The sequence below is a fragment of the Coturnix japonica genome, chromosome 3 (assembly GCF_054131305.1).
Source record: "Coturnix japonica strain WE chromosome 3, WE-NBRP24, whole genome shotgun sequence".
Lineage (NCBI taxonomy): Eukaryota > Metazoa > Chordata > Aves > Galliformes > Phasianidae > Coturnix > Coturnix japonica.
The window spans coordinates 50,660,164-50,684,267 of NC_140665.1; the positions used below are offsets into that span (position 1 = coordinate 50,660,164).

A 24,104-nucleotide genomic window follows, 5' to 3' on the forward strand; every position below is an offset into this window, starting at 1 on the left:
CTCTACTGTCATACCACCATCTGCCACAGAGGCTGTGGGCTATGCTGATAAGATAGGAGGTATTAATTTTGAAGCAGCCCTTTTATATGTAATATGTGTTTCTGTTCTTCTGAGGTCTTTCCTTACTTGAATTTTGGTATGTTTAATTGTAATCTTCACATATTCCTGAAGATCTCGAATAGTTATGTTTCCAATACTGCATGCCACCACAAAACTGGTCAAGTTGCCAGGAGTTTCTGCATCCTTTAAAAGATTCAGAAAAAAAACCATAATTGCTTACACAGCACATAAAAGAAAAGCCAGAATACACTTCCATTTTTGTAGCGTGCCAGAACAAATAAACTGTCAGCGGTTTTGCACTTTTGATCACATAATGAAACAACATTCTGTTTATAAAATAAAATAATGGATTTTCTTCATGGAAGTTTCCATATTTTCCTCACAGTCATAAATATATATTGGCATTATTACAATGAGAGGTTAGAAGGCATCCTTTCCCCTTTTAATCATTTTGTCTAATGTCACCAAAGTTGTAACTGAAACAATGTAGCAGATAACAAACCATGATATGATAAGCTTATTTCCCTACAGGAGAATGAACCAGCTTTCTTGTCAAAACCTTTCAAGAACATCCTATGTCCTGTGTATAGTTAGTTGTTAAGCCATCCCCCATCTTATAATCATATAGTAAAGAAATTCAAAGGAATACTGTAAGGTCTTACGCGGTGGGAACGTAAATAGAAGACTGAAGATAATAGTATTATTATCTTGTATGGGAAATTGGTAATCACAGCCTGAACCTCTGATTAATCAGCTGAGGCAAGTGTTAGGTCAGCTGTGGGAGCACAGGTGAGAGTAATTTAGCTGTGCTCCTGGAAGGGGTGGAGCTTGACTCCACCTCCTCTAGACCTCATTTAAGGGCTGACCACTACTAAGGCATCACCTCTTAGAGATTGTTCTTTGGTGCAGATTGCCTCAGTGGTTCCCAGCAGACCAAGGGTTTCCACACAGGTTAGTTTTTTTTCTGTAAACAACCTTTTGGGTATTTACAACTACCATCTTTTCATTATTGTCACTGCACACATCTATATCTTTAAGTGAAAAATATCAGGCTGCGAATTTTCCAAAAGAGAAGTTTTCCTTGGAATCTGAGAATTTATTGAAATGGTACTGCTTTGAAAATTCAATATTCCTGTGAAGAAGTTTCAAAGCGTGAATGGCTATACAGATGGTTGTCTTTTTGGGAAACCAGGAACTTTAAACTTCCAGGACACTGCTTACTGCAATTGCTTAAAATTAAGTGCTCACTTCAGAAGTTTTAAGTTATCATCCTTGGTCTCCAGATAGCCTCTTACCAGTTCACTGTCACATCTGTTAGACAGTAGTGCCTCTGTGAATTAAGGGGCTGCAATGGGCACTGTGCTCCTTTGCTTGGGGTACTAATGCCTGTTCCTGCACTAGGATGTGTGTATTCCTTTCCACGGTGAACTAGCTTACAGAATTTTGGTTACATATTTCATTGTATTTCTTTTCTTTTGGCTCTATGATTTTTTTATTATCAGAATTCCACAGTATTATATTATGCTATCTCACATTCTGCTATCATATTTAGTAAATTAGTTTTCTCTCTTAGATTGTTGCCATAGTTTTCTTTTTTGGCCCATCCCCCTGCCTTCTCTCTATTTTTTCCCCCTTCTCACTCTCCCAGCATGTGGGTCTGTGAGCCTCTCCATTACATTTAGGCATGAAACTGAGCCCAAAAACCATTGATGAGTTTTCATTGAATGATTAAGAATCACTTAAAATCACCATTAAAGAACACATTTAGACTCGGTATAATCTTACGTATTTACGACAACCTCATATCTGTATTTTCCTGGTTTCTTTATTAAAGACATTCATCTGTTTCTCCTAAAAGTGGCCTCAAAATGAATACTATTTTAAATAGTTAAACATTATTCAGGGTGTATTTTAGAAGGTAACTGAGGGTCATGGGTAATTTCTTGCCTTGATTATCTGAAGAATCTGGATATGCTGCCAGTAAAAATGATAATATAGGAACAATACAATACTACACAGTTCTGCGAATGTGTCAAAGTGTCAAAGGTCACTTAAAATACTAATGGGATACTAATGGAAAACAAACTAAAACCTTCTGAGTTGTAGCCTACAGTTCACTATGAAACATTTCTTTATTAATTCTCCCTTCCCCCCCCGCCTTTTTTTTTCTTCAAGGGTAGGTCTGCTATTGGGCATTTTTTTTCCTAAGCTGCAAAACTCTTCCTAATCTTACTTTTCTTTTTTGTTTTGTTTTTTGTTTTTTTTTTTTTGTTTTCTTGCATTAAACATGCAGGAACTACTTAGTATTGCTATTTTCAGGGTCACAAAGGAGAAGAAAAAAACATCTGGGTCCCTTCTATGTTCAGGTACGAACATAGTTATCCTTATTCCATGACTAGGTTGTCTGTAAATAGATACAGACATATTTAAACTAACATCTGCTTCTGAGAACACAAAAATAATAGTATGTATAGAAAAAAAATGCTGCTTCAATCAACTCTTTCAAGGAAAAGAGAAAGAAAGAACAGTAAGCAGCATTATGGGCCAAATTCCCAACTCATCCCAGATCCACTGAACATCACTTCTATGAAAGCACCTCTGTAGAAGACATCATTCCCTTTCAAGGCCCTTGCAACTTTACACTGATTGTAATCAGATGGGATCCAGCTTGCCGTTGATTACTCTGAAAAAAATGCTTACGTCAATGTCAGAGGAATGCGTAACAATTAAATTGCTCCTGCTAATTCAATCTGGATGGCTATTTCGTCACTGAATTTGAATGTCACTAATGTCTACATTTGCTATCACCATCTGATTCCTACAGGAAATTTTTAGCATCTGAAATTTTTAGCAAGCTGAAATTACTTCAAACACTCCCAAGTTTACCTGAAAAAGACCATTTTTATTGAAGAAAGTAAATTGAGCCCTTGATATAACTTCGAAGTCATCTTGACTTAAATTCTTCAGTAAACTTGGTGGCAGAATCACAGAAGCAATGGCATTTGTCTGATCCTTGTCAAAGTCTATCTGTTAAATCAAATGAATGGAAGAAAAGAACATGTTCAAACAAAAAGCAAGCATCCTTTGTTCACAACTGTGTTCAAACCCTTCATGAAGATGTCTAAAACACTGGACTAGAACTTTTAACATTTATTTTAACTGTTCCTATGGAAGTTCCAATTGTTTTTTTTTTTTTTTAATTAGCTGTGGAGGTTTTTTCACACTCAGCATGAAATGAAGTTTTTGCTACAGGAAGACAGTAGATTTAAAAGAAAAAACACGCTATGTTTCCCGATATAACGATGATTTGAAAATACTGAGATGGCAATAATAGCAGTCTTAATAATTTTCAGTAACCATTAAGATATTTCCTCATACCGAACAATGCCGTAAACAAAAAAATATGCTCTGATCCTTCTTTCTTTAGTTGTATTTTTGGCTTGATCTAATATCTGAATTAATTCTCTTACTATCTTTTATAGTTTCTGTGTTACAGAAAGAAGAATTTAAAGTAATAATTAGTGTCACCGCTCTACAATTATCATGTAATGAAGCACAAAAAAACACATTTTCTATCATGAGGATGATCAATATGGGCAACATGCCAGACACCTGAATGTCCTCCACAGCGTGTGGATTCAATGTGTATCAGGCTATCCATCTGAGAGAGGGAAGTAATTCATCTAATACTGTCTCTATTGTAAAAGTGTTTTACTGTAAGATAAGGAAATTCACTCTCCTGACTTCTTCAAAGGCATGTTGTATTTATGTTTCTGGTGATCAATCATATGATTTTAGAAGCATCATTAGCTATTAAAAAGTTACAGGTCATGGGCTACTGACAGATTTTTTCAAATTCTAAATTTTCAGTGAATTGCTGTGATTACATGGCAACCTTGGAAATTAATATCAAGTAGTTCACAGGTATCTCCTAACAGGGCTAAATGCACTTGAATAAAAGGTTGTCAAAATGTAATTCTACCACATTAAGTAAAAGACACACAAGCAATGAAGATGTCCCATTAGGTACTGTCTGCAAATGGAGTGGAAAAGGTTTCTACGAAGAAGCAGGGATGTATTACAGGACCAATTTAATAATATGAATCACCATAACCTAACTTAGTCAAAGGTTTGGCAAGAAACATAAAGACAAAAGGGACTAAAATAGAATCTTTCCAAATTACCATGGTTACATTTGCTTGATATCTACTTCAAGAAAAAATATGAAAGAAAGTCTGGAAACACTCTGACATACAGTTTCAAGACTTTAAGGCTCCCTGATGATCCTAGATCATCACATTGCTGGTAAAAATCCTGTGCTTTCACAGGAGAATCTTCTTCCAGCAGGGACAGCAAATATCTTTCTTCATGGGCATGGAAAATAGCAACTGTGACCACAATTGTTCCTGACTTTTCTGGTAGGAAGGGTGCTAAGAATTCTGGAAATGTAAAAGTCTGTGAACAATCTTGTGTTCCAAAAGGAACATTTTAAATAACTTGACGGAGTTTTGATTTTATGACTATTTAGACAGTGCTCCAATAAATTATTCCAGGGCAAGAAAATTCCTGGATGTTCTCAAGAAACAGATGGTAATTCTTATTATACATGCAAACAACTCAAACCCAATTTCAGAATTTTTTCTTTCCTCTTTCCATAAGTACAGAATGAAATCTGGAGAAGAAATATTCCTTTGATAACAAACAAAGAACAATCAGCTATTGAACTTCAGGGATGCTCCATCTCTGGAGGTGCTCAAGGCCAGGTTGGATGGATGGAGCCATGGGCAGCCTGACCTAGTAGGTGGCAACCCAGCACATGGCAGGGATATTGGAAGTGGATGATCTTTAGGGTCCCTCCCAACCCAAGCCATTCTATGATGAGAGCTAAACAAAAGCAGATTTAAAATCATCAGACATTTCTAATAAAATGGATTCAAATAAAGTTTAGCTGAAACTTTGATGATTATGAATGTGTGAAAGCTCAGTTACATTTGATCCATTTGCATACATTAAAACAATCATTTTAATTTTGCTCCAAGGCCTATACTACTAAGCACTGTCTTCATTACTGTTTTTTGTTTTTAAAGTACATAGAAGTTCATATAAAGATGAGACCGATATCTGGCTAGTTTGTTGTTCGAATTTTGTTCAATTACATGCTTCCACTCCAGTGATTATTCTTTAACCATTATATTAATTATATTTAACCATAGTGCCATGTTTAGTCTGAGTTCAGATTTGTGTTCTTTGGCCCAAATTATAGTAGATTGCCAATGTGTTTCTTTTTTTCTTGTGGCTTTTTTTTTTGTTGTCTTTTTAAAAAATTTTTTTTGTTTTTTATTTTATTTTTTTGTGTTTAATCCCAGTAGGTATTGTGCATCTCAAATGCTATTTTATAGCTTTTAGATACCTGTGCATCTTCATTTGTGAAAGAAAGATGAAAAAATATTTTTGAGGTGATGGCAAATAACTAGAGCAGCCTGTACTGTAGTACTGGAGACCATTCTGCATTTTGAGGGACTTGTCCTTTTATTCTTCATACATCTGTGCTGATCAGTCAAGCCCTTTGTGAATGTATTGAACACTCTTCGACATCCAAGGCAGCACTAGCCTATCAACCTTCATGTGGACAACTGGATCAGCCTTAGGCCTCTGTTAGAAGTCAGTATTCAGACTATACAGGCAGGCTGAATATCTACTGGAATCTACACGTATATACCTACATTTATTTGTAACATGCCAAACCTGAAATGCATTGATATAGTTGTTAGTATACAATGGGTAACACAACAGGCTGCTAAAGATGATTTTCCCTTTTCATTAGTTTAAAAATAATAAAGAAAAATCTACTCTGGATTTGTAAGGAAATAATTTTTCATCCACATGGAACATATGGGGGTCCATCTGGCATTCCCACCACTCAGGGAAATACTGCGTTAAACTGTTTGGATGATTACAGAAAAAAGGAAATAGAAAGCAGGGGGTGGGAAATAGGGAGTTGTAAACACTTTTATAAACACAGTAAACACACTTGGAATAACAGTCACTTCTCATATTCAAACACAGATGCTCATGACATACCTGGAAATCAGATGCATTATTTTGTGGACTGACACTGAAAGAAGAGCCTTTGAATGAAGTTGAGTTTACAGAAGACACTCCAAGTGCAAGATTGCGTGTTGAAATACTCATGGATGGTCCCGTGAATTGGATCTTTAAAGCCAAGGCATCAATAGTTTTAAGAGCTCTGAAAACAGAAATAAAATTATTTTATTCTATTCTATGTGCTCTCCATGTATTCTCTTCATGTTAAGGCAATCCTCTTATTAAGTTTCTGTCACCCATCTCTGTATTCACAAGGAGACTGTCAGGCAGTAAATACATGTGTATCTTTTGACAGAGAAGGTTTTGATAGATACAATTTGTCTGATTTACATATCACTGGTCCTGAAATCATCCTCTGACAACACTTAAATGTATGCTGTGTCATTCATCAGAAGTCTTTTCCATTAAAATATTTTGTCATTTATACTAATTTTATTACAAGAAGAAACATCTGCTTGTCTCGTTTGGAATTTTTTTTTCGTGGAAATCAGAAAAAAATTGATTTATTTTACAGTATTTATATGGAAGAATGAACCAATTTCCTAAATTTTCTTAAAGGCAAATGCAGAAATACTTACTCTGAAGATGATGCTGCCAGAACACTGTCTGAACTGTTTAGAATATTGGAAAAAATTGTCACCACGGTAGAACCCAGAGATTCATCAATTTCTTCATCATTCACAATTTTTTTGAGTTTCTGGACGACATCATTTACTTTGTCTGAGGTAAGCTGCTGCCCTTCTCCAGTGAGATTCAGAAGCTGATTGGCAATATCAGCTGCATTTTCTGTTGAAGCAAAAATAGTAAATAATCTGTACCAGTCCTGACATAATTTAGAAATACAAATTTTTATTCTCATTACTGAAAGATAGAGAATGTTCTGTGGTACATGTAATAAGCATGAAATTCTATTACTTTATCACATTCATGTTTTTATTTAAAGCATATATAACCTGTTAATTCTATATACTGTTGTTAAGACACATTGGTTGTGTCTTACTATACATTAATTTAATCTGAGTTTGTAAATCAGAACAACTATTGAAAAGGGCTGAAAGTGGGAGTAAGAAATAAAAGCATATTTTCTTTTTTCTTGTCCTTATGATATCATCTCTTTTTCAATGAGAAAAACAAAAACCAAACATACAAACAAAAAAACCCCACCTGCTTCTGTATCCCCCTTGAAGTGAAGTTAGCGTGTCCCAAAGTGACAAAATATTCACTTTTCATCTCTAGGGTGAAAGTCTGATCCGACTGTGAATGTTATCAATTTGTTTGTGTTACTGCACTCTTAGTCAGAGGGCTAGACAAGCACAACGCAGAGGCAAATTTGAGGAGAAGAATCCTCCTACTAAGAAAAGGTTGATATTGTATCCAGTGGCAAAGCATAAGTATAAACTGCACGTTAAACAATGCTTGGTGCCATCTGGATAGAAAACTGTGTAAATACTTACATTTTACAATGTCAAAATATTTTATATTTACTGAATAATCACAAATAAGATTTCAAGAGACAATCAGCCTTCTTCAGTCTGCATCTGACTGTGGGTTTTTTTAAGCTGTGTTTTATATTGCAGCTTTTGCTATGTTTACTGTAGAATGTTCATTCCACATCAAAAAATGTTTTCATATAGCGTGACTGTAAGTACTCATCACAATCCACTACATTAGGTAGCCAGGCTCCATATGAAATCCCTATCAGTGGTGTAAGATAAGAAGTCTTCTAAAGGAAAGCAATGCATAAGCTTGCTGTAGCTCTGAGTTACATTTGAGAATATCCTGATCTTCACTAACTGAGGGCAAAAAACAAGTTGTTTGTTTGTTTTTTAACTCCTTTAACACCAGAATGACATCAAGGGGTATTTTTCAAACTGATAATAAATCTGAACATGTGTGATCATAAGCTCAGTGAAAAGAGTAGAATTCTTCCCCCTGGTATCTATGGGCATTGGAAATATTTAAAAATTTGTATGAACTTGAGTATCAAATTGGTGCAAGCCTCCTGTCTCCATGAAATTACCTGAAGAATTTGATTTATTTCATTGATATCCAGAATGGATGGGTTGGATTCAATTTGGTGCACTTCCCTTGAGTTTTATCCTTAACTTTTTCTTAAAAAATAAAAAAATAAATAGTACAAATGAGGAAGATATTCTGCCTTAGTGTAACTTTCCTCCTCATAGTAGTTAGAAACCAAAATACACTTTAACTGAATATCAGTATCTATACACTTACCTGTACAATTTCTAAGATCTGGTTGTCCCCAGTATGATGTATAATTCTGCAGACCCAAATAGCTAAAGAGGGAAAATGACAAAATGCACATAAAATACAATAGTGTAATTATATAGATGTTTCTTAATTGTTTTGCACATGTTATAGTGGTACAATATCGTTGATTCACAAATTTTCTTGCAATACTAGCTCCACTAAAATTAAATGTACGCTAGACAGTGGAAATATGTGGTCTGTAGTGTGATGGAGTCAAATTTACTGCTGATTGTTTTACTGACTTGACCAATTGCATCAGCAGAAATTGTGTATTTCAGATAAGACCCAAATATTGACACAAGCTATTATGTCCATATTTAATACAGCCTAATTAGATGCTGCTTCTGTATTTTTCCTTTGATATAAATGGCTTTGATCAGGTCTATAGCAAGTGCTAATATTCCCAGAAGAACAAGGACAGGAGCTGTGCAGAGACAGGTAGAATGTGCCACCTATGAAAACCAGAAGGTCACCTTCAGATAAAGGTCCAAGATGAGCAGCAGACATAAAAGGACAGTAAATTTTTTCAAAATATTTTTCTGTAGAAGCTTACTATAGCAAATTTCCCAGATATAGATCTGAAATTAAACACACTTTTTCCTAGGTTTCCTATCAGGAGAGCTATGACACAATAGTATAACAAAGACAGGATGGAGAAAGGGAAAAATTTAACCTTTCACTCAGTGTATGCTTGATTAATGTATTTCTCAGTTGATCATCCTTATTATAATAGCACTCTTGGAAGCACAAATCTAGAAGACACCACTGGGCCAGATTCTTTTGTCTGTCAGAATAAAACACTCCATGCCTGTGCTCTCTATAGGTAAAAACTAATGAGGGCAGAGAAAACACAGTGCAACACAGAACACAGTAGCTTTTTTTAGAAGAAATGTAGTGGACAGACAACCAACGGTATTGTTTATACCAGAAATGAATAATAAAGATAAGCAATACTGGGGCAGCAAAGGCCAGAGCCTTAATTTTTAATGATTCAGAGACTCACATAAAAACAATCTGACCCATGCACTATTTAATTTAAAACAAAAGTTGGTCAATCAGAATCTAGCTGCTCTTGTATAAGATTATGAGTCTGAGGAAGTGAGTTGGTTAAAAATAATGCTGGTTGTTTTCCTGTTTGGCACAGAACCTCAAAGCTAATTCCTACACATGTTGACATATTGTCTGTGAAAAGTGAAAGATCTAGTCTTCTCAGAACATGTTCCAGATGCGGTGTGGGTGGATGAGACTACTGTATTGCAGTAGAATGATTGGTGATCATCCTAAATACTGAACAGATTAATTAATACTGCACTCAAGGCACTCAAAGGAGATCAAAGCCATATTATTTGAGTAATATATCAAAGGAAGTCATAATATTCCCTTTTTACAAAGTGGAAATAGAGTTACAGTGCTTAAATCATTTGTTGATGTTCACAAAGAAAGGCTACAATAGGGAAAAATTATCCTCAAATTTAAAGGCATAAGTCCGAATCTTTAAGAATTAGACTATCCTCACCTTCATATATGACTAATTACTAATAACATTCTTGTTTCAAAGGATTTGTTTTACTTTCATTTAACTGGATAAAAAAATCTGGATTAAATTAAATAAATATGCAACCCATCTTTGCAAAAATTTTGATGAAAAGTTTCTTGTACAAGTTGAGATACTAGTAACCAAGTAGTAGTTGATATTTGATTTTGGCAACATGAACATCACAAACTGAAGAAAGCACTTTTATTCTGTAAGAAGGTGCTATTTTCACTTTGATAATGTATTAATTGTGGGTCTCAATATGTCCTACGGAAGTAGTAGATAAGCTTTTTTCTCTTATTAATGAAGTACACACTCTTACTGCACACACATGATCTCTCACAGCATAGAAATCATCCTTCTGAGATATGGTGTCATTCGACAGCATCTGTTGTGGAGGATGAAGTCTAACTATATAACCAGAAAGCTGAAGCTCTCATTTTCTCTGGTCTTTGACCACCTACCAGGTTCTTGATGCAATCTGAACTGAACTCCCATGGCAAAATGTAAAGTTGGTAACTGTTGGTCTGGTATCTGGCCAAAAATAGTTTGGAGGGTTTTCTTCAGCTAAACATTTTTCTGTAAAAATAAAAATATCCCAATCAGTGTTAATTGTTAATTTCCTCATCTATGTTCAATTTTTTGTCTTAAGTTCATTATCCATTCTGCATCATGTAGCTCTCTTCAAATGAAATGTTTGAATGCTTTCTATAGACTAGTTGTAAGGGAGGGGTGTACAGCAGGGGACAAAATATACTGCTGCTGATGCTGAAGGAAAAGCTCTGAATGTGTTAACTGCATCCACTTGTGTTTCACTAGCCCCTCCCTCTTCCCTATCAAAGAAAGGGCAATCTCTTACTAGAAGATGACTGCAAAAGTCACTGGGATACACAAGAGCTGGAAGAAGACTGGATAGAGGTTGGTAGAAACACAGAGAGGGCTGAGGATCTTTGAGGATCATGAGGGTCCTCAGCGGTAAAAAATGTTTCATAGCATCTCCGGCTGTATATCATACTTCTTTATCCTCAAACAACCAAAGCAGTCAAAAGGAAATGTTCTAGCTTCTTTGAACCAGACAAAACACTGACTGAAGCAATCTTGACAGCTATATTTGTTTTAAAAGAGATATCTTGAGGACGCCTCTCTGAGATCAGTGAGGCTAAAAGTGACAATTCAAAATCTGAAATAGCTATCCCTTTTGGAAATGTATGATTATTTTAATATAGAAGATGCTTATTTTTGGACAGTGAAATAAAATCAGTTGTGTAATAAGGCTGAATCTACTTACCCACTGGATCAACTTCCACTGTATGAAGCCTATATCCCTCTGCTATGGACTCATTATTATTTATGAGCTTTTGTCGGATGTCTTGCTCTTCTAAATTGATGTTGTTGGTAGCATTATAAACCAGAAGGGCTAAAACCTCAAAACTGCAAGGAAAATTACCCAAATGTTTGAGTCAGTGCAGAAGATTCCAAAGATGTGGAAATAAAAATATCTGACAAACTCTAGTTTTCTCAGTAAGTCACCAAGACAGTACTGTTTGTTACTTGTAAATCATACACAAACAGGAAAAGAATGTATGGTTGGGAAATTTCATCCTGCAGTTATTGTTAAAGAAGCAGCTCATTAAAAGAGCCAGTAAATATTTTCAGAAGATTTAGATTACTGCAAGATATATTCAAAGATGAAAGCAAAAACATTCTCCACTGTGAGTGCCCAGTGCCCAGTTCTAAATGGGTCCTAATTAAATCCAAAAAGTGTGGTTACCAATGGCTTAGGAACTTTAAAGCTGTAAAGCTTAAGAGCTTTACAGAACTTGTCAGGCTGGGACAAGTCATCCTCTGGAGGTCCTTTCTGTCCACTGACTACTGAATAAGACTAGAAGACTAACAAAGAATAGATGCCTAACTTTAAGATGCTCAGATCCTGATGGAGTTAAAAACATCCTCATACACTTCTGAGAATTTTAGCTCTAATTAGGAAAATCTAGTTGCTCGGATGAGTAATTCAAGTTTGAGCAGTAATAGCTGTTTTGTACTCCAGCCCACTGCTACCTTCTTGGGCTTAAGAAGTAGTTCAAAGTGCCCAAGTCTCTTTCCTGTGAGAGAAATAAAACAGTCTCCACCCTTATCCAAAAACACAGCTTTTCTGGAAGGGAAATAATGAACAAGAAAGAAGTTCTAGTGGGACACAGGAAAGAAGTTGAGAATGGAAGGCTGAAAAAATTCCTCCTGGGACACAGAAAACCCATGTTGGAGAAGATAATATGTTGGTACCCAAGAGCATTGCTTGGCTATGATTACTGAGAGATGACGCCACTGAAGCATGGAACATTGGAACTCCATGAGAGCAGAAATGTGGAAAAAAGGAAAAAGCTTGCCTACTTTGTGCTGCCTTCATCTTAGCCTTGTCCTTGCATACCCAGAATCTTGAATAAAGACAGACCTTCCTGGTGTGTGAGCAGTTCCTGGCAGCCTGGGAAGTGGCAGCACTGCCAGCACACATACAGTGAGCAGTGCATGCACCAAACAAAGCGTCTTTCACTGGGGGGCCCCAAAGCCAGGAAGTAGCAGTGAGCTGCTGGGTCTGGAATACTTCTTGAAGAGCAGGAGACAAAATCTGCAGGGGAGTTGTACAGGAGTGGGCTGGTAGGGATTTCTGGGACCCCTCTTATTTAGATTACTGCCAGAAAGCCAGTTCCAAATGATATCCCAGAGCTGTGTTTTCTGGAGGTGGTACAGTACAAAACTACAGCTTACTGTACAGATGTTGCTGTATGATGACAGACTCAACGATCTTTCTATCACAACTCATGTTGAAAACTGCTTACCTCCAACAGATGCTTCTGAAAAATTCTTATTATTGAAATGGTATTAAAAAAGCGGGCATTAGAAATAAAAAAACCCTTCTCCTTTTAGGGGAAAAAAAGTAAGAAAAGCAAAGCCCAAGCCTCATATAAAGCCTTCAAAAGTCATGAATGTGAGCTAAATACTCCACACATTTCACTATTGCGGATGTGAACTACAAGTAAAGAATTGCATATGTTACTGGTTGTGTGCTTTGTTTTCTTTTGAGCATCTGTACTCTATTTTTATTTATTTATTTATTTTCTTTCTTATATCTGCAGGTTTACCTTTAACACATTGCAGAAGAACAAGATAAAAATGTGACTACAAGTTACCTGCTGGCTTGACTTTTTTTTTCTTTTTTTTTTTTTCTTTGTTTTTTTCCCTAGGGATATGTTTTAGCAGAGCAATTCCAGCTATTTCTAGCCAGACCAAACTTGCCCTGCTCCCAGATACACTAAGTTTCTCCTAACATTCCTTTGGCCTTGACAGAGTGGTTAACACATGGCAATAGACTCAGCAGGGTGAATGTGCGCAGTTTTGCTGTATATGTAGGATATATTATGAGGCACCTGTTTATTATGGCATTTATTTTTAGCAGAGCATGGAAATTGCCTACTGAATTGCCAATACTTAGAGCCCTCCAATGCTTCAGCCCCAGAGTCTCCTGGAACTCATCCATCTTTCCTAAAAGATTCTGGCCTCACTCATGTATTCCTTTTACTTAAGAAGAGGAAAAAATATTACTGATGCCACTCCCTACCTCAGCATTTGGCTGCAAAGCAGAAGTAGTAAGGGAAGAGTCACCGCTACTACTATGCTTCTTATTGTGGTACTCTCAGCAAAACAAAATGATATTTAGTACCTGTAACTGCACAAGATACACTAAACAGAAGGGATAATTATACATCAGGTAGAGCTGGTTAGAGTCATCTCGAACAATTATGGGAATAATGATAGATGAGGTTGGACTGGCTACATTTGTCTTAAATGATTACAGAGAAAAGCATTGATTATGAAGCACTGATGAAAATAATCTGTTAGACCATTTATTATTTGTTTTCTGAGAAGCTTGCAGAGCAGTCAAGCGTACTGTGTAGTAAGGGACTGTTCCATATTATGATGAAAATAAATTCTATAAACTTTTCAGAATGACTCATGCTAGCTTCCAAAAGTAAGTAAATACCTACTAACTTGACAGCTGATGCAATATGAAGCCATGTGCTTCCTTCCACTTTTATCACACTTGGAGCCCAGAAAGAAAACATTTTAATAGTGAAGAAAAAAATTCCTTGATCTGTGAAACAACAGATACAAACTCACATAAATGGCAATACGTGCAAAAGTGCCATGCTGTGCTGGTACTGTGGGATTTTACACAGCCAACCTTATGTTCTTTATTGAGTGCCATATAAATGCAGATGGGTTCTTGCAGCAGCAATCTATTAGAAATTATATCACCCACAATAATCTGTAGCTATATAGTCAATACAAAAAAAAAAAAAAAAAAAAAAAAAAGTGGGCTGTGGCATGGGTAAACAAAATGAGGCTCGTTTTTCTGTCTCTCTTGTCTTTGAGTGTCAGCTGGAGCAAGCAGGGGAGCCAGGAAGATTACTGTCTGTCCCTCTTTGCCCTGGCCTGCTGAGCTCAGCAGAGAGGAGGCTGCAGGCACTGCAAGCTGCACTGGGGGCATGGGGATGGTTAGGATGGGACTAATGCTGCCATGGCACTGGATACAAAGGCAGCATTCTTCTGAGGCAGTGTGACTCAGAGCTATTCCAGGACAGTGTGCCTACACATGGGCTGAGCTCTTGCTCCTGCATGGCGCAAGAAGCCCAGAGTGAGGATTAGTGACTAACCAACCATGTGGCAGTGGTGTACCTGCTGGTAATTAGAAGCGCGTGTCTATTCTCTCGTTTAGGTCTACCAGACAGTATGAAATAATTGCGGCTCTCAAACTGTTCAAACAAATCATTACTTACTTGTTTTGTTGTTAATGCTCTCTGATTGAAAGTGTAAAAAAGAATAATTTTTAAAAGCATTTCAGTACTCAGTAAATGAGAACTACCACTGAAAATGGAATTTTTCTCAAATACCCAGTTATATTTGAGAAAAATAAGATAGCAACATTAAATTCTTTACAAATCTTGATGTTATTTTGGCTTTGAAGATAAGTAGTGATGAGTGGATATAATTCAAGACTGGGAGCACAGGTGTAGGCCCCACTTCTAAACACTGCCAACTCCCAAGTATTAACTAGACAGCTAATTAATAGATGAACAGAAAAGAAAGCTGACTGGCATAAGCTAGTCAGTGTAGACTTAGTAATATAAACAGTAGACAAGATGCTAGAAAACATGCAGAATGAGTGAGAAAGAAATTTGAGAAGTCTGCTAATGAAATCCATAATGGAATTTGCAAGAGCTTTCATCTCAGGAGTACTGAGCTCAGTTCTGCAACCAAAAACCTACAGCACAGTATAGAGAAGTTAGAAGTATTCTGCCAAATCATCTTAATTGTCAACAAATCTTGACTTGAGGTGATAGCACCAAAAAGTTGAGAATTTAAAATATGAGAAGATTTGGTATGAAGACCTCTCTTTACAAGGAAAGAGGCAAAGAGAGATGGATGGAATACCTCTTGGTTCTACAGTTGATTTTGGCTGAAATGAGTATTTGATTAAGCTTCAAATATCTTCCAGAACAACAAAGGAAATCCCTGTTCACCCTGAAAATTGCAACTCAGTACTTTCCTGAAAAATGACATCTGACAGTGTCAGGCCTGTATGAAACCCAGTTCGTCAGTGGAAAGATGATGGAAGTCAGTATAAGCTGGATCAAAATGTGGTATTCTCAGCAGGAGACAAAAGAGAAATCATTCCCCAGTCACTCTGGGAGAATTCCTGAATTCCTATATCTGTTAAGTCTCTCTTTACAGGTCACTGACAAAAGTGGGTAGGGTACAGTGCAGAAACATGTGGGTTCAGATGATAACCACAAAGGTAAAGTCAAAGGAAGCAGGAGTGGACCAGTTCCATGTTGTTCCTAAAACTTCATCTGTAGAAACCAGGAAAACTTAAAAATAAGAAATGGCATCACAGATGTGTTCATTTAGAATAGCATTATTATTTCATAATGAATAATCTGGAATAATTATAATGAATGCAAAAGCCTTCTACTTTATTTAACCTTACTCAGTAAAGATCCTTAGGACTATAAAAGCAAAATCATGTTGCTCCAATGTTGCTAACACTTGTCTAAAACTATTATACAATCTAATTAGCTTAACCTTTATCTAAGTGTGTTCAACTTCCCATTAAGTAACATGGCAGCCAGGAACACAGCATGCAGGCTCCTGAATCTGCTTTACTAACACCGGTGGCAAAACTCCCGCAAACTTCAAAAAAGCAAGACTGGGCTCAGCATCTCACATTTCCTGCTTTCTTCTTTATTTTAATTTCTAAGATAATAAATTTCTTTTTAAGTTTAGCGGTCTTTCAACAGATTGCAAGCACCGAGGATTTTAATTTGGATGAGATGTTTAACAGTAGTAACATTAGCACTGTTTCACACAGAAAATAAAAATGGCAAACAGGCCAAAGTTATGACAATTGAGTAGTGGAAGCTGCAGAAAACATAATTGCTTGCAAAATGAAAGCAGAAAGGAGAAGCAGGGGAGCTGAGGTGGTTAGTGAACATCACTTCTTCTGCTGAGGTAGCCCAATTACTAGCCATCTGACTACACCTAGGATATGCAGGGCCCATCTGAGAAAAGCAGCAGCAGCCATAGAAGAGTATGACATCAATACAGTGTCAGAAAAGGCAAAGGATTAGTGGAAGAAACAAACATATTCATAATTTACCTATGTAACAAACACGAATTGGCACCACTTTCAAAGACTTGTGCAAAGTCACAAGGGATAAACAGTTATGCACATACCCCATTTACCTCTTTCTATTTTATTTTGAAGAGCTACCCTCTCATTAAGTGATGGCAGCAGTATGATGAGAAGAAGAAAACAAAGACACAAACAAAAGTAATTAATTAATAATCTACCAAAGTGCTAAGTGTGATACACTGCTGTCATCTTGCAGTTTTAAAGGTGCTGATAACAGTGTGCATTTTTGGACCATTTGTCTCTCACCAACGTCCATGATAACACATACTAAGCATACTGTCTTCTGAATTTCTGCAGCTCATAGAATGCAGCAGTGAAAGAATAACAGTCTATTTCCATATTTTTGTTTTGTTTTGCTCTTCTCCAGAATACAGTACAGTTTAAAATATTTATTTGGAAAACACCTATTTTTAACTTGCCAAAAAAAACCCCCAGTTTCCTACCTCCCACTAGCAGCTTCTATTTCTCCTCTGAATCTTTCTCTCTAATGATTCTTCCTCTTTCATTTGCAAGAAGACTAGGTGAGGTGACTGATAAAAACAGTTAGTTGGTAAGACAGCAAGTCTATCAAATAAGGGTTGAAACAATTAAAAATTGATAGAAAAGTCTGAGCAAGTTTACTGTTGAGATGTTTTTTTAACTGTTATATTAAATAATAGTCAAAAAGGTAAGGGGAAAAGATACGAATGATGGGAACTGGAATGTAAAGAGAGGGCAAACTTCAACAGCAGTTTAAATAATTGTGCTAGTGCCCTACAAGGATGAAGACTATGGTCTTGTGCAAAATTCAGAGAAGATAAGGAAGTTTAGTGATTTGGCCTAGCATGATTACTTCTGTAAAACATAAAGGTCATGATAGTTCTGGATTGTGTCTAAAGTTTTAACTGTGGAGTGAAACTGTATTCAGATGAAGTAGTGGTGTAAGTAGCGGGTGGAAGTGGTACTTCAAAACTAAGGGAAACACTGGAGTGTGTGTGAGGAATTTATACTTCCTCTAACAAACATAAGAAAAATGTTGGGCAAGTATTTATAGGAATAATTTATAGGAATGTTTCATAGAAACAATTTGAAATTACACTCAGAGTAAGTTACACACAAGAACTCAGCTACAGCATTTCAGTAGGTCTAGTTAGACTAGTTAGGATACCCATAAGAAAAAAATATTACTTCCATTGTGGATTAAATACTTCCAACCTGCAATCTGCTAACTTATTATACTCCAAATTGTTACTCTAATGTGATGTAGGTTTTGCTAAGAATCTTAATCAGGACAGACTCCAGAAGGTTGAAAACTTAACAAGGCATGATGAAACCAATGTTCTGGAGAAAGTAAAAAAAAAAAAAGAAAAGGAAAGGAATTTGCTCTTCAAATATTCATAAATGCAAATGGGTTTCTCATTAGCTCAGGCCACCCTTGAAAAACTTTATGACATATTAATAACATGTAATACATCTGTCTCTGAATTTATAACATGTATTTATGACACTTTATGGCTCAAAAATAGTGAGCAAAGTAGTCAGGAATAGGGTTACCCCACACAACAATGATATATAAAAAAATATAGCAGTAGTCTGGTGCTGTCACCACAGTGCTGTAAGACAATCATGGAAACACCTTGTTAATGAAAATACAGTAAACTCCATGGCTCTGGTTTGTGGCCATAGAACCATACATTGTCTTAAACATTGAAAGACAGACATACACTTTCAGTCACGGAATTGACTTTGCATGTTTGAATATGCTGGAGTAATTTCTCCCCCTTAACCAGCTTTTTTAATAGATCAGGAAAAAGAAACAAAATCTCAAGGACTGAGTGATGGTATGGTGCCATGAGAAGAAACCAGATGTTCAGTCTGCAGTAGAACAGATGCTGACAATCTGGACTGCAAATCTCATAAAACACTCAGCAATAAGGTTGGGAAAAGCTTTACATTCCCCTGCAGCCTGGGATTGTTCCTGAGACCTGACACATGAAATGAACTTCAAAGGTTTTGCTGGCACAACTGTATAATTTGAAAGTGTGAAAAAAAACCCACAGCCACACGACCATTCCTTACAAAAATGTAGTTCAAGGAGCAAAATAGCCCTTTCAGAGTCTAGGTTTATATTATACCAGCTAAATATTTTTTTGCCATTAAGTGCTGTCTTTCTGCTGTGGGTATGTGGGAAGGAGATAGTACCATTTATAAATCCTTTGAAGTCTAGGTAAACCCTAAAAAAAAATGGAAGCATTGGTAAACTGGAAATCTATCTCTGGACTATCTCTGAGCTTAAAAAGCTCAAATTTACCCTTACAGTTCCCAACAGTTGGCAGCTGAAGATTAAGCAGGACTTTTGCCTATGCTGCAAAATGATATGTCCCATACCCACATCTTCCCCCTCCCTCCCAAGACTAATTATGGTTTGGTTTCCTCCCTTTAATTTGGTGCTAAGAGTCACTCCCTGTCCATCTGTCCCTTAGAAATCAGTGTGCTGCTTTCAAAGAAACCCCCTGAGGCCCAGTTTTCAGGAGGTGTGATCCATCTAACTGGCTGCCTTTGAGGCCATCCCAATGCTAGTGCCTGAGAGACCAGCAGAAGTCAGGAAATGAGAGCATATGGTAAATAGTTTAACACATACTAGTTTGGCTTTCAGCTCCAGTATGACTTTTCAGTGTTTTGCATCTAGTAAGATGTGTATTAACTCAAAAGGCTCTGGTTCAAGAGAACAAATGTGTTGCCAGTGGACAAATACCAGTGTACCGGAGCTTGCTGCTGAAGAAAGTGTATCTTGCCTTACCACAAATACATCTACAACGGTATTCAGTTTTGTGGTAGATGAAACCCGAACTCTGAAAAAATGATCTATTTGAGTTCAAAGAAGATCAGCAGGTTTAAATCTAAACAAACACAATAACCGGTATGAGGTTTGTTAGCACACCCAGAGCACTCAGGTCCCCAGCAGTCAAGTATTTACAGACTAACAGCAATAACAGCTAATAATAGGCAATAAAATCATACCACTTGTAATACCAGCTGTTGACTCTATCAATAAAAATTCTATAAAGACATTACCGTTTACTATCGATGCTTCTTTTTTCTCTTACTGCCTCCTTTATGGTACCAGGTTGGATGCTATGAAGAAAATAAACATTAATTAGATTGGGTTAATCCTCTAAAAAGAATGTGGTATAAACATTGTCTCCCTTCATTTACCTGATATTGACCACATATACAGTGTAATTCCAGTTCTGGAAAGTATGGTTTAGCTGAAAAACAAGAAAGCATTGATCACAGAAATGGTATATTAATTGAGTGTTTTGTTGTTTAAAACAGAACTCTACCTCTCTTTCCCCCCAAAAATTCCCTTCAGTTTTTCAAAGCAAAGAGAACACACTCCCATCACGGTGAGGTGATTGTTAAATTGCATGTACAATTGATAGTGAAGAATTTACTAGAGAAGGAAATCTCTAGGAGGTCATCACAGTGAGTCTATGTGAGTGCACAGGATGTGAAACATTACTTTCTCTCCATCATCTTAAATTCTCAGATACACTTCAATTAGAAAAGATTTTCTGACAAAAATGCAGGGTCAGTATTCACTTACTTAATTAAAAGTCTACAACCTTACTGTAACTTTATTCCAGCTTTCTACACCTTATTCACAGTTGGCAATGGCTGCCCAGTTTTCCCCTTTGGAGAACAGTTTGAATGTTCTGCCAGAGCCAAGTGACACCTTTATAAATCCTTTGGCTAAAGCATTGATGGACTTCACTTGGTTACTTCTGCTGGGAGAACAACCTTAGCTGATGTGGATGACTGCATCTGTGGTTTATAGAGGACTATAGATCGTTTCTCTTCTCTAGCTTCTGAAAGCTGAAATCCTCCAGGTTTATTAAAGGAAAATGAAGAATAAATGCCATATATTTATGACATCACATTTTCACGTGAATAGCTGGTGGAAAGACTGTTTGCAGAATGTGTGCCATTATGTGAATTGTCAAAAAAGAACAGAGAATATCAGAATATGTAGGAACTTCAACAATCCTTCATTAGGAAGACATGATAAGGAACTCATTTCTGCTAAAACAGGCTGAAAATCTAAAATTACTAGAAATCCCAACAGCTGACCCTTGGGAGAAAACATCTAAAGCAGACAATACTGTAGTGAATTGGAAAAGTGTACTGCATCACACAAATGAACACAGCACGTTTACTGTTATTGCTATCGGGGTCCTGCACCTGGGTTGGTGCAGGAGCTTAAGCACCTATATATGCTGAGTGGAGAATGGCTTGAGAATAGCCCCAGGGAGAAGGATTTGGTCAGGTTGGTTGATGAATGACTCAACATTAGACAGCAATGTATGCTTGCAACCCAGAAGGTTAACCGTATCTTGGGTTGCATCAGGAGAAGAGTGGCCAGGTGGTCAATGTAGGTAATTCTGCCTCTTGACTCTGCTCTCATGAGAACCTATGTAGAGTACAGAGCATCCAGCTCTGGGGCTCCCAACACAGGAAAGACATGCAGTTGTTGGAACAGGTCCAGAGAAGGGTCATGAACATGATTAGAGGACTCAAGCACCTCCCCTCTGTGGACAGGTTGTGTGTTCAGCCTAGAGAAGAGAAGGCTCTGGAGGGACCTTACAGTGGCCTTCCAGTACATGAAGGTGGCCTACAGAAAAGCTGTGGAGGGACTTTTTATAAGGGCTTGTCCTAACAGGATAAAGGGAAACAGCTTTAAACTGGAAAAGGGTAGATTTACACTAGATATAAGGAAAAAATTCTTTACTGTGATGGTGGAAGGTGCTAGAACAGGTTGCCTGGAGAGGCTGTAGATGCTCCCAACCTGGAGGCATTCAAGGCCAGGCTGGGTGGGGCTTTGAGCAATCTGATCTAGTGGGAGATGTCCCTGCCTGTAGCAGGAGGTTAAACTAGATGATCTTAAAGGTCCCTTCCAACTCAAATAATTCTATGATTCTTTGATTCTATTATTCCATCACAGTATAACTTCAAAACCACGTTAGTATTTGAAGATAGAATTTGTGTACTGACATAGGAACTTATAAATCTACATTGCTCAGTGGACAACTTAGACTTTCACACACTTCCCAAAATCTCAGCTAGTATCTTCTGTCCTTAAGATGCTGGCTGGCATAGTGGAAACATTTCAAAATTCTATCCATAGTGACTGAACTACCAAACTAGACCCAAATTACTTACTGAATAAAGTTAGAAAGAAAATTGCACTTACCCATTCTGCAACCACATCATGTACTTTTGATTCTGAGTTGGAGTTGTAACTAAAGACAGTTATAGATATCCTGTAGAATAGCCCACCTGTCCATTAAAAACAGCAATAACATTTTAGAAAGTGAGCAAATTTGCCTTTTCAATAATATGAGACTCTAGTGTCATGATGAATAAGAAGACTGGGTTGAATCCAATGTGCAAGAACACCTCAAGCTCTGGTTTAGGATACAGCTCAATACTGTAGGAGCCTGGAGCGAGCAAGCCCTATAGGATTGCTCATTACCATTCTCACTAGCCCTATCAATTTAAACAGTAATTCCCTCCCTCTCCATATTTATAGAGACATGTGAAATATGACATGGAAACTCAGAACTAACACATCTATAAACAGTATTCTGCATATGCCTCTATTACAGTAAGATCATGGAAGTATCAGGAATTTTAAAATAAACTGAAATCTGTGACATGGAACATTCCTGTGCTCAGTCATAAGGTTATAACCCAGAAACAATCATTACAAATTTGACCAAAAACATTATGAGAGCAGACAAAGCTCGTCAGTTAAAAGTCACAAGATGATTGGGAACAGAATTAGGAGAGAGAAGCACTCCAATTCTTATTTTCTCAGCACATCCTTTGCTCTCAGGTCTGGGAGAATGAGTAGAAGAACTCATGTCAGCTTTATTAAAACTGGCAGCTGAACAAACCATCTTTCAACCTGAAAATGTACATTTGGCTTAGAGAAGTCTCATAATCACTAGAGTTGTCTTGAGCTGACACCAGGTAAATATGAATTCTCTTTAAGCTCATGAATTGGAAGGCAACATTCTGTCACAAAAATCTAATCTAATAAATACTACATTGTCTTATGGTTTTGCTCTGTGTTAATCACTTTTACTTTACATATGGTAACAAAATTATCATTAAGCTACTAAAACTTCTATCCACTGTGGATGCAGAAAATATCCCAAGATGCATTTGGGGGTTTGAGAACTTCTACATCAATTCAGTCACATGCGTGTGCCCATGTAGCATTATTTAGTATTACTATTTAGGACTATTACCAAATGAGGCCATGGCTCTTGATCACAGACACATATTTTTAAAGAAATCTAATGCAGCTATTACAGAGGCAGTACTCAGGACATACCAGGACCTGAAGACAATTACAGTGAAATCCCTTACTATCTCTTGGCTGGAAAGAAAATGTTTTTTCTGTGTCAGGATATTATACAAATGACCATTTGTTCAAGTTTTATACATGCGGAGGAAATTACATAATTTTACAGCTTCATAGGTAATCATTTTACAAGAGCTTAAAATATGATTATATGAAGTATCTATTTTCCAATTTAATTGTACATGCTGGTTGCCATTCCATTCATGAGCTATTGTTCTTTCTCTTCATAATGGAACTGATCATATTTTCAGTAAGACAAATACAAAAATTCCCTGTGATAAAGTGGCAAACAATCACTTTTCCTAAAGGAAGATGGTTTGACAGTTACCTTCTTTGGTGAGTGATATGAATTTGCCTGTTTTTCAATTGATTGCCTATTTTTTCCTCCCTTAAATCAGAAAATGTTCAAATTTAGCGTGTACTTCAACAGGAAAATGTTGTGTCCATTGTTATTACTACTGTGATAGTTTCAATTAAAAAAAAAGAAAAAAATAAGCCTTGATTTTGGACCCTTGGCAAACTGAAAACAATTCAAATTGAGACAGAGTCCTATTTATATGTATATACCTTTGTATATACATATATTTAACTTTACATGTATAATGTGCCTCCTATATTTTTTGTACAGATACACATGCATAGAAAATGTGCATTATGTACATTCTTGTAAATTCACATATAGCCCTATATATAATTATAGTCTCACTTGAATAATTATATATGTGGACAAAATCACCTTAATATAGGAATATGCAAAGTACTTTTAAAATCAAACTTACTATCTACAAACAATAACCAACAGCTTCAAGATCTCCACCAGATGGTGAACAAAAGCATGTTTTAATGAAGCAAAAGAAGAACAAGAACAAAGAACTAATCTACATTTTAAAACACTCTCAGGAGACTGCAGTCACAGATAGTGAAAATTAAAATAATTTCTCACTCCAAATTAAACAGCGGAAATCCCATCTCAAAAC

General features: G+C 36.6%; 1 protein-coding gene across 9 annotated transcripts in view; it reads right to left on the bottom strand.

Annotated features, from left to right (window-relative positions):
- The window catches only part of ADGRG6 (adhesion G protein-coupled receptor G6), a 117,235-nt gene that overhangs the window by 23,116 nt on the left and 70,015 nt on the right, over positions 1-24,104 (bottom strand). For all 9 annotated transcript variants that reach the window (XM_085541562.1, XM_085541561.1, XM_015858345.2 and 6 more), the window contains 10 exons: positions 21,949-22,034; positions 19,914-19,966; positions 19,773-19,832; positions 11,259-11,401; positions 10,435-10,549; positions 8,401-8,462; positions 6,744-6,951; positions 6,142-6,307; positions 2,947-3,087; positions 127-243 (listed from right to left, as the gene is read on the bottom strand). In XM_085541562.1, the coding sequence (XP_085397688.1) occupies positions 127-243; positions 2,947-3,087; positions 6,142-6,307; positions 6,744-6,951; positions 8,401-8,462; positions 10,435-10,549; positions 11,259-11,401; positions 19,773-19,832; positions 19,914-19,966; positions 21,949-22,034 (1,151 nt within the window). The remainder of the gene's footprint in view (positions 1-126; positions 244-2,946; positions 3,088-6,141; positions 6,308-6,743; positions 6,952-8,400; positions 8,463-10,434; positions 10,550-11,258; positions 11,402-19,772; positions 19,833-19,913; positions 19,967-21,948; positions 22,035-24,104) is intronic.